General features: G+C 37.0%; 1 protein-coding gene across 2 annotated transcripts in view; it reads left to right on the top strand.

Moving 5' to 3' along the window:
- The first annotated feature begins 285 nt into the window (after nt 1-285).
- Nucleotides 286-12113, top strand: part of LOC138126338 (uncharacterized) — a 31339-nt gene continuing 19511 nt past the window's right edge. The window contains exon 1 of one of the 2 annotated variants that reach the window (XM_069042102.1): nt 286-504. In XM_069042102.1, coding sequence (XP_068898203.1) covers nt 420-504 — 85 coding nt within the window. In that variant the 5' untranslated portion in view covers nt 286-419. The remainder of the gene's footprint in view (nt 505-12113) is intronic. The other variant, XM_069042101.1, reaches the window with a different exon arrangement.

The following is a 12113-nucleotide window of genomic DNA, read 5'->3' as shown; positions in this document are numbered from 1 at the left end:
CGCCAGTAGTACAAATTACGAACACGCCAATTACAATCGACCACATTCTTTCCAGCAGCCGGTGCAAAAAGCAGAATATGATGCGTGTTTGACACGGTAAGACGAATGAATTTTCGCATTTAATTAAAATTCCATTTTGACATCCGATAAACAGCCGGTCGCGTTCTTCGCTTTTCTTCTCGATCCGCGATCAGAGGAACACCCGATCGGTCCTCGCGCTCCACCCCAATCCTACCTGTTCGGGACAAAGACTTGCAAACAAACGAAGCTTGCAACAGTTGTGCTCTTCAAGCAACGGTCTCGGTACGATAATAAGTTACAGGACTGGCACAAGTTGCCGCATATGTGAGTTTAGTCCCCGTAGCGCGTGTCATACGAAGACCTCCAACAGATCAGTTCTTCGGCGGATCCCCGCCAACATGCTTCGCGTGCAGTGGTGTAGCTTTCCACTGTCTGTGCCGGCTCTCCTCGGGTTCTCTTTTTTGATGTCTTCGGCGCTCGCAGGTAAGCCGTTTCGCCTCAAGTCTAGGTCCCGCTGCGTGCTAGAGCCGGTCTCGCATTTTCAAAATTTCACGAAAATTTACTCATTCTCGCTGATTTTGTCTCTGGAGTTTCCCTCGGATCTGGACGCCGATAATAAACGCTGTTGTTGTCAGTTACGTAACTTGAATAATTTATCTTATTCGCTGCGTCTGCATTCATTCTTTTCTCCTCTGGGAGGCTGAGAAGCCGCCTGAGATCCAATCGAAATGTCGAACCTCATGTTTGTGTACTGAATATTGGTTGTTTGAAGCGAGAGTGGCTCTGGAACAGGTATTTCAATCTGATATTAAATAATTACAGATAGTATCTGCCAATGTATCTGCTTTATTATGACTTTATGATACGCCATTAACAATACAATTGGACTGCACAGTGCCCGTAACGAGTACTAACAAGCACACATTTCTCTTCGTCTTTCTTCATTTCTTGGAACTCCAAATATGATGATATTGTTTATTACATCGCACTCTTGGAGCACACGTGATAATGATATATCAAGCTATAGAAGTTACCTTGATAACAGATAATGATAGGAGCGAGAAAATTTAAGTACCTTCAGGTAAATTAACTAAATCTGTGTTACATTATGGGTAATACTCGATAAAAACAAGCTGTTGGGTGAGATTATAAGATTGTGCCGAGGTTTATCTGCAAATTAATTATTAAATTTGAATTTTTCGCTTTGTTAGCGCTTGGGATGTTTAGCGTCTAACTGCTTTAATAATTATTTATATTAAGCGAAACGGAAGTCGTTAAACGCAGTACAGCCACCTCGTGGGTTTTATTTTCTGGTGGTTTCGTACAATAACTGATGAAAATTACTTATACGGCGACAAAAGTGATTAAAGTAAAATCGTTATAGATGTGAATTGTCAAAATGACGTTTGGTTGGTATCAATTACTAGGCGCGCTTCTCGGGATTTTTGAATTTAAGTTTTTGTTCTGGCGCCAATTGCCAATCGTGACAGGTAGATTTATGCATAAATTTCAACATTTTATTGAAAGAAAAATGAGTTCACAAAAGAAACGAACATTGCTTTCCGCAAAAGGTGGTTAACTGCTACAATAATTATTATAATCTTTCAACAATATTTTCATCAGCAAAAATAGTAAATATTTTTTTTACATTTTTTAGCGGTACAGTCAGTGAATTTTTAAAAACTTTGACACTGACAATTCACATCTATAACGATTTTACTTTAGATCCAAGATTTTCGTACATTTTTGTAGAATGGAATGTGTTTTAAGGGCAATAAAAATGAAGGAATATGTCTTCTAAAAGATTACAACTGAAAATGTCTTTCAAAAACATTCGTCAAATATACCTAGTGTCCATTCAAAACGAAAAGAACGTATAAGTGTTTACGAACAATTGAAGAATAGATGCCGATGGTGATTCTGAGGAAATCCTTGAAGATATTCTTGAAATGACTAAAGAAAAAAATCTATAAAGACACATAAAATAAATGACAGAAAGAAATGCAAAAAATTAAGGATCATGTCATGTTAAGAACAACGTTGGTTGATAAAGAAAATATCAGTGTAATAATGTTGTAACGATTGATATAAATAAATAAGTTGTGTTTTTTTCCATAAATTCTACTACAAATTACTCAGAATACATTTTCTAGAAACGCCAACCTGACGTTTTTACTTTTACTCCTTGGAAAAAATAACATATTCCCAAGGACGAGAAAGGAAATGCTTACTTACTGCTGAGGTTTAGAAAACAGTATATTATGTGGTCAGGGACGAAAACATCTATTCATCCTGAGCATAAGTTTATTGCATGAAGGCAGCGAGAGCAATAATTACATGGGGGATGAAAAGGTATCTTTGCGCCCTGATATACAGGGTGATTTTGAAAGTTGTGCAGATATTTTAATCATGAGCTACTGGCTTCATGTAGAACTCGGAAAAAATCTTTAAAAAATTCTATGTCAAAAAATAAAATGACATTTATTTTTTGAGCTACAATTTTTTTTAATTGCTTTTAGTTTTTTACGTTGTCCTACAACATCGTAGGTAAAATTTCGGCACATTTTAAAAATACACCCTTGTATATCATGTTTTATAAAATGTCCGCCAATGCGAAGTAACCTATAGGAAATATGCTTTAAAACAAGGAAACCGCATTCGCATTGGTGTAGAGTAAAGCCGGCCTGAGATATGACATTTGGTGGGGGAAATCTGCGCGAACAAAATATTCCAGTGGCGTGGCAAAACCGTCAAAACCGGTCACAGCAGAGAATAGCAGTCACAGTAACAATCAGCTGATTTTTAATCTGTTGAGCGCCCCTATTTTACGAAAGGTGGACTCGTCCGACCGTTTTCCGTCTACGCACACCCCCACCAAATGTCATATCTCGGCCGGCCTTACGCTACGTTTTATAAAATATGATATACAGGGTGTATTTTTAAAATGTGCGGAAATTTTTCCTACGAGGTTGTAGGACAAAAAACTACAAGCAATTAAAAAAAAATGTAGCTCAAAAAAAAATGTCATTTTATTTTTTGACAGAATTTTTTAAACATTTTTTCCGAGTTCTACATGAAGCCAGTAGCTCGTGATTAAAATATCTGCACAACTTTCAAAATCACCCTGTATAGAATACTTTTTGCACAACGTAATCCTTTTCATCATTTAAACTTAAAAGAAATTTATTGAAAAATACCGCAAAACAGATTTATTTGGGATCATAACGGGGCCGAATGGCGTATAATTGTCTGCGTGACCTGATGTGATTGCAACATGGGCATTCATTTTTGTTCTTTTGTTTTATTCAATGGTACTTTTAATTTTCTTGTTCGTAATCAATAAGGCAATTGTTACGCGTTGGTGTCTTATTTTGGTTCACTCACGTAAGTTGCTTTAATTTTTTTTTACTCAAGGTGGTACTTAACAGTACAATGTTCTGTTGGGACTATTTTTATTAAATAATTTGCTGCCACAAAACATTGTCTTTAATCAGAAGTTGTTACTTCCTCAAGAATTGTTAGTGTGCTTACTCTGGTAGGTATTCTAATTTTCAAATATTTGAAAACAAAAAATAAAATGAAAGTAATAGAAAAATTATATGTGTACAGTTGGTTACAAAAAGAACGGGTACTGTCAGAATAAAATTGACACATTTTTACAATTTTTCCATAGTGTGAAACCTTCCTACGAGAGATAGGTTAGAATTAACGTCAAAATTCAACGACATTTTTAAAAATTATTTGATAGATATTGTCAAGTAGACATTTAATTGACAAATGGACAAAACCAGGAAAATTCTCTTTTCCCGTTTTTTTTTTTTGCAACCAACTGTACCTCTGGAGTAGAATGTCATTTTTTCTTTTGGTTGATTATTATTGACTCGGACATTAAATCTCATTAGACCTTATCTGTTGTCCGATGATAAATCTTAAAAATTCCTTAACAACCGTGGAAACTTATGTAAACAAGTTTGTTATGCTAAAAGATGGATGTCGAAGACTTTTCTGTCGAAGAACATGAAGAAAATGTAACATTCTGGAGGAAATATATTCAGTAATTATTCAATGAGCGGATGATGATGGCTATTACTCGTGAGGATGATTTTGTGTCACGAGCCGAAGGCGAGTGGCGTAAATCATCCAAGCGACTGATAGACATTATCGGCGAGTAAAATTCTATACTTTTTCTACGACTACGAAGAGAAATTGATAAGTAACTTTCATTATTAGACAAACTGAAAGTGACGTTTTACAATTATTATTTTGCATACTTGATATAAATATTTTCGGCTGCGTTTTTATCATTTAAACATTTTGTCTTTGAAAAAGTGAAATGACGTGAAGTGAAAATCGTGTGGTCGAGTTTGATATCGCAATTGGTTCAATTTTCGGACGGTTATTTGTGCGATATGTAGTCGAGCGTTATCTTGAAACCATGTGGGTAATTTTCTACTGACAATGCAGGCTGTCAGTTTGTCATACCCAATATCTGTCTAGTTTGACAGTTTCATCAAGATTAAATTACATTACACGATTACACACGAGTCATCATCAATCTCTTATGCTGAGAGAAAAAAAAAGTCTTGGACAATGGACAAATTGTTCTGTTGTACGAAAGACCCTCTTATCAAACTAGTACAGTAATATACTATTTTATAAACTGCACTTTTTGGCTCTGTAACGATTGCATCGCCTGAGCTAGCCTAATTTGAAATTTAAAATTTATGGATTAGCTATAACAGAAATTCTTAAATCTTCTCACGTGCAACATCCTCACAAGTGCCGCCCCCTTACCGTCACCAGTTACCTCTCACCTAATAGCGCAACCTTGGCAGGATATTATACTTCCGTCTCTAAACTAGTTCGATAAATCTCGAAATTGGTTTCACAGAAATTTAATAAAATCGAAAATTTCAGATCGCGTTTTTATTCCGAAGGAAGCGTTAATTAACTGCCATAAAAAATATCGCAGAATTAACTGTTAAATGTCGATTCGTGGCGAAATGAAACGTGCATAGCGTCATAAAACCGTCTGAAGTGCAGTTCGTTATCGAGGCGCATTTTTATTTCATCAAATCGTAACTTGTACGCCTTTTAGACAATATCTCATCTTTTGATAAATTCCTTCAAATTAGATTTGTAAATAGTAAATTAATTAGAGAAATAATTGTATTTTAAAATCGACCAAGCTTTACCAACGTGAATAACAAAACTGTTGAGACAACAAAAACTTCTAATTAAATTAAGTTTCTGTACTCAGTACCCACTCCCGCTGTCCTAGATTCGTCCTTGCGCCTCATTATCTGTATCAGTTGGAAGCTGAAGAGCCCTCGACAGCTTCCCCTCTTGTTAGTCTACCTATCTCTCCGATCCACCTCCAATTACGCAACATTTTTATTTTTATTATGGTTCTCCATTCCACGAACCTTGGCTAAAAAATTCATCATTACACTATCGCTTCCAATCGACTCGCAAACGTCGACCGTCCTCTTAGGTACCAAATCCGGAGTGGTCTCTAGCAAAATCTCTTTCCCTCCTTTGAGTCGAGCGTTTTTTGGCGAATTACTCGCAGCTTTGCGGTACTTTATCGACAAAGCGAAGCTGCAGGTGGTGCGCTGTGGTGGCGGTCGCAAAAAACGCCTCGAAGAAGTGACAGCGAGAAGTTCTTTGCCACGGACGTACGACATGATTGTTGATTTCCTTGCAACAAGACGTATTGTTCTGTGGGAAACTCCGAGCCTCTGAGCGATTGTGCGGTAACGTGAATTTTCGTCAGCGAAGTAACGGTTCATTAAGACCACCTCGTCGTGTCTCTACAACACTTCTTTATCTGATAACGTAAAACGTAGAGAGAGGTGCGATGCCGTTTCCGCAATTGCAAAGACGTCGATGTCGAAGCAAGCTTCCAGATTAAGCCGCAACTTGTCGCAATAAAATCATTGCAGAGGCAAATGATTCTCTAAAATTGTTTAGAAGCTTTTTTGACGCAGATTAGTTGGTGGATTTACCCAAGATTGAAAACAGAAACCCATCTAATACTGATAGGTTTTTAACCTTCTTAGAATCCCTGGTGAAAATTTTCCACTTTATAATTTTTCGTATGTATCAGTACTATGTAGTGATTATAAATTCGTGTAAATAAAATGACAAATCAAAATATATATTGTTTATTTTGACAGCTGATTTAACCACATGGTGACAAAGGAATAAAGAAGGAATTTTTTTTTGAAGGTAAAATAACAAGACCTAATTTTTTTATCATTTTCAATTTTACGAAAACTTTTTGCTTTGACAATTTTACGAGTTGAATTTGGTTTCACCTCTGAATAAAAATGCCCAAATTCAACTCTCTGAATTTGGTTTCACCTCTGAATAAAAATGCCCAAATTCAACTCTCTGAATTTGGTTTAAACTCTGAATAAAAATGCCCAAATTCAACTCGTAAAATTGTCTAAAGCAAAAATGTTTGAGTAAAAATTGGGAAATTTATTAGGTAGATTTAAAAAATTAGGTCACGTTATTTTTGGCAAGATTAATTCCAGAATACAAACTTTAACGTTAATTATTTATTTATAATACTTACAGTTATTAAAAACACAATTATTAAAAACAATTTGAGAATCTGACAGGAGTAACATAAAATTTTATCCGCTTTTGACAGAAGACAGACTAGGAGGATGATTTATCGGCGATAAACATTTTTGATTGGATGAAAGCAAGCGCTCTGATTGTCTGAACAGGCACGTATGATGTATGTGGCAATTAATCAATAATAAAAATTGTTTTAGTTACTACATATTAGGTGTTCATTTAAATGTATCTTCAAAGTAGGCGTTAAAGAGTCGATTGTGAACGCACCACTCGTTAGTCTGCAAACTAAAAACACAAACAACGCAAAAAGTGAGGTTAGATTTAAACAGCTGATCTGTAATCCGTGGTGAGACTCGTCTACGCCAACTTCGAAGATAAATTTAAATGAACACCGATATACTATCTTCATTAGTAGATGTTTTTCTAGATTTTTTCTGACAAAACTCATTGCTTACATTTCTTGCTTTTACTTTTCGCAAACTATCAAAGTTAGGGCATCCCAGCCTTTTAGAATTAGAATTAGAAGAAGTAACTACATTTATTTGTAATTTACTCATTTTAAATCAATTTTCAATCCTTTTGAAGTAATGCTGAACGGTAGCATCCAGGTACTAAGCAATATATTATTCAGAACCAGCAGGTTTTTCTATGACTGATAATAAATTTATTTGCTTTCACATAGTTTATCGCGCTACGACTCCACGATGGTGGTCGATCAAATAAGAAATAGACAGATTTTTGAAAAGAGTAGGTCATAATTTCCTACGTGGAATAGTAGTTTATTTAACGAGTTCGTGTGTAAATTGGGCTTTTTTGTGGGTTTCCCCCGCGCCTAGCCTGCCATCTGGCCTGCAGATTTCTTCTTTGACATTTTAGGTTGGTCGTACGTCAAAACTGACCGCGAAATTTGAAAATTTTCTGCGGTTCCCAAACAAGCTGATTCCTTTGATTCTCTTGTAAACCATTAACATCTGTCTGAGGCAAGTTGAGTAATTTTACCTCCTTTTAACACGTACTAAGCACTTCAGGTTAAAATATCTGCACAACTTTCAAAATCAAACTGTATTGCCTTTTTTTTTCTGTGTTAGACTAAAAGTTACTGACGCTTCCTCCTAGATCAGTTCAAAACGTTAACACAAAATAAACACATAATATATTTAGAAATTTCTCAAAGTATAGATTAAATAGTCGGAAGTAGAGTCTGAACTGTGAATTGTACCATCACGTCTTACAACTTGGACTCGACGATTTCATTGATATCTGCAAATTTCAATGATTTAATTAACTGTTTACATAAGCTATTAATATAAAAAAACTGTGAATAAACTGTTAAAAGTCTTGAATTGATCTGTATAAATTACATCGGCTTACGGTTCACAATCTGAAAATTGGCAGGATTTAAAATCGATGAAGTGTGATCGACTACGAGGCTTATTAATTAGTTTAACGAAAAAAAAAAGTTGGAAAATTAAAATACAGCCAAAATTTTAATAAGATTGAACAACGAATTGATCTACTCGCATTGTCGAATATTTTAATAATAACACGTTACAATAAATGTATCCTGTGTCAGGGAATGAACAATTTTAATTTTTTATAAAACGAATAAGTGATTAATAATTATTTGTAGTGTTTTAATCGTATACAAAATGTTCACTACTTAGTACTTAGGTACCACAGTAACTAATGTCCTGCACGAGACAGCCTTGAAAACAACTCCTTCATTTCTTCAACTAATTCAAAACACCTTAATTAACACTTTGAAAAATCATAAACAGTGAAAACTGAAAAATGTCAAGTGTCAACTGTCAAATGTCAATCTTATAAGTACAAAAGATGCGGGAAATCCACTATAAATTACATCCAACTAAAATGTTAAAAACATTTATAATATCCCTGCAATTAATTTGATAATAAGTGAGTTTTAATGATTGAAATTATTTTTGTTCGGTTGTGTTAAATTCACGTAGGACAGTTCAAAAGTCAAAATAAATCATCATTATTTATTTCTAGAGTCTTAACCTAGAAAGCGCATCAACAGACAACTCTTTGACAAATGACTAGGCGTACCAATTATTCTGGAGTGCCAACCCACTAAATTTGTCTCGATCATTAAAAGTCACCCAGTACAATTTGTGGTTAGAAAAATCAGAACGAAATATGTAATAAACAGTGAAAACTGAAAAATGACAACTAAACTGTCAAATGTCAAACTCAGAAGTCTAGAAGAAGCGGCGTATACAATAAATCAAAGCTAAGTAAGATATCAGAAACATTTATAATAACTCTGTAATTGATTTAATAATTTCCTTTTTTCTACTGTTTGAAAGTTATTGGGTGAAATTCGCGGTTTGAAGTAAACTTGTGCAAGTGACTTTTTCAAGGTTGGCATTCCTGATCTTGGCGTGACGAAAAAGTGGACGAAAATGAAATGTCAAAATAAACGCCAAAGCAAAACAAATTTTATTTTGTTTTCGTGGAATATAGGTACATTTGTTGCCAATCACGACAAAATTCCCTAAATTTGAAAATTGTTTATTAACAATTATCACTTAAAAATGGCTTAAAAGGTGCAAAGTAGAAAAAATAGTGTATGATATCTAGTTTATAAGGCATTTTGTATCACTTACTTGGCTCTCCTCGCAAGCTCGTGTGTCCTAAACCCGTGCGTGCTACAAAATGCTTGTTATAACACTTGTATCATAATATACTATTAATGATTATAATGTCATTATAATATTTGTAGGAATCACTAGTTTAATCGATATCTGTAAAGTAGTGCAAGCTTAAATAATTCAATCGACTATTTACATAATCTATTAATATTGTTGGAAATTGGTAGTAGATATTTAAAATCGATGAAGTGTGATCGACTACGAGGATTATTAATTTGTTTATTGGAAAAAAAATTGGCAAATTAAAAAAAGAGGCAAAATTTTAATAAGATTATAATAAGCGGCCACCTGGTGAAAATCGGTACAAAGCAGACGCTTTAATTGAGAATTTAAGTCGAGAACGAACGGTGCTAGTTAGAAAAAAGCGTAGCACGGCATTGAACAGGTCTGCAGGTGTGTTGACTGGATAGCCGAAAATTTAAATTTAGTGTCTGGGAAAAAAAAATTGATGTGGTCTCTTGTCATGTGCGTTGAATTGGATGAATGGCACGATTATACGTCTGTTCTCCGTTGTGTGCGGTGCCATTGACACTGATAGCGTGTAGCGTTACGAAACGCCACAATGGCGATTGGCCGGAGTAGGAGGCCACGAGGTCCTACTTATGCTCGCGGGGCTAATAGATCGCAGTTCGAAGACCCGGAACTAGCAGTTAACGCACGGCATTTGGCAACGCGACGCGCCCACCCTGCCTTCAAGTTTTTTACGTCGCTCATTCCGGAAGCGGAAAGTTTCAATTTAGAGTCATTTGTGCCAGCCACCACGGGGGGGCTGGAAGAACACATGTTACCCCCGCAAATGTCAGGCTGAGGTGGCCTCACGCCTCTAGGTTGGCGAGCTGCAACCTATCTTTCAGAACCCCACTTTCACTTTCTCTTTCTCTTCACTTTCTCTTCTTCTCTTCTCAGCGATAGGTGACCGTACGGCAATGTTGGGTCCCTTTTCCTCTTTAGTAACTTGCCGGAAAGTCATCTCCTTCTTTTCAACCCCATCTTTCTTCCTGTCCTTTTTTTGACCTGCGAGTTACGGCAATTAACATCAGGATAGACGTGCACGACTTACCGACACAATACCGTCCAAAATCTGAATTCTCCCGCTCGGTATAATTTCGAGGTAAACAAACCGACGCCATGACGGTCCACCTGTCATGACACGCGCACGTGTAGTACCACCGGAAATGCACATTTTTGATTGCGCAGTACCACGCAAGCGCAGCCCGCCTTATAGCACAACTGAATAAGGTCGAGAATCGCGCGCGTGACGATTTTCGCGATTTATGGGACTGCGGTACCGAGATTAAAAATGCGGAAGTCGGACACTTCGTCGAGAGCCGTCGAAGCGACGCCAGCGAAGCGCCTTTTAGAGTTCGTGGTCGAGTGACCCCTCGCACTATAGAGGGGTGGTTCGATCCAGTTTAGAGTCAATCCCGTTTGGATGAATTGATCCAGTACCGTATCGCAACTTTAGAGTACCGAAAATTTTTGAGTAAAGGAGTGCCGGAAGGACTTCGATTTAGCGCCAAGAACCCCCTTTTTCGCTGAAAGGGATCGTTCGCAGGGCGATTCGTAGCCAGATCGTTCGCAGGGCGATTCGTAGCCAGATCGTTCGCAGGGCGATTCGTAGCCAGATCGTTCGCAGGGCGATTCGTAGCCAGATCGTTCGCAGGGCGATTCGTAGCCAGATCGTTCGCAGAGGCGACCATTTTGGAGAACATCGTTCGCAGAGGCGATCGTTTATTTTGAGCACCGTATCGCCAAGGTCACACCGCAAGTCAAAAGGACGCTATTCGAGGAGACAACAGACCCGTCATAAAGCTAAGTCGCCATATTTTTTTACCGCGGCATTGCAAAATTTAGGAACGCCTCGAATTTCTCGCTTCTCGCTTTCATAATTTTTGTATGTTCACTAAATTTTTTTGAAACTTTGCAAATGTTTAGAATTTTTTTGTAAGAACCTTTTCATTCAATCTCCAGTGTCAACTTAAAGAAATTTCAGTCAAATTTAACGTTTCGGAACTTCACCGATTTAAACTTTCCTATCAGGATCAATTTTAATTTTTTGTCAAGGTGACACCCCAATCTTGACCTTGGGTTTCATTAAGTTTACATTTAATAATTAGCTCGATCAGAAGGAAGTCTAAGTTCGGGAGGTTCCTCATCAGGAATCAAAACATCTTTTATTTCGTCGAAGAATATCATGTTTAGTTTAAGATTCGGTCACATGTGAAAGAAAAGCTTTTCTGGTTACGACCAAAGTAGATATTAAGGCCACCAAAAAGTACTGGTTCCGCATCTTTCAATTTTCATCTAGTAGTTACAAGCGAACCATTATCGCATTCGTGTGAACCAGTACCGAACCACCAAATACTGTTCTGTGGATAATTTTGCAGTAACCGAATAAACCAAAATTTGTTTAACGATCAGAAAGCGTTTGCTTTTACTTACCTTCGACGAGTAAGATCTGAGCACTTGTCCCGGCAGCTGGACAAGCAACAACCAGCTCAAGACAATAGCTGCCTGGCGCCCATTTTTTAAAAATCCGAACCCACGCCCTCTGCCCCGAAAAACCCCCTGGGAGCCCGGAGCTGTCACTGGCCAACTTTTGGTCACACAAATTTTGACGCCCAGAACGTGGGGCCCGATTTTTTGGAGCAACCACAAATTTTCGTTTATCGTTCATCTTCATTGAGGCTCAGTCACTTTTTTCAATCGGAGCAAAGGAAGTGGTAAAGGTTTATTGAAAGTTGAATTTTTTGATTGTGTGTTAATGAGAAGCGGAAATTTAGCGGCGAATTCATTGTTTGAGTAGCGGTCTTATCTTGTACCCTC

The sequence above is a fragment of the Tenebrio molitor genome, chromosome 3, assembly GCF_963966145.1.
Source record: "Tenebrio molitor chromosome 3, icTenMoli1.1, whole genome shotgun sequence".
NCBI lineage: Eukaryota > Metazoa > Arthropoda > Insecta > Coleoptera > Tenebrionidae > Tenebrio > Tenebrio molitor.
The sequence above is the reverse complement of the archived record's forward strand: the minus strand, read 5'-3'. Positions and strand labels throughout refer to the sequence as shown.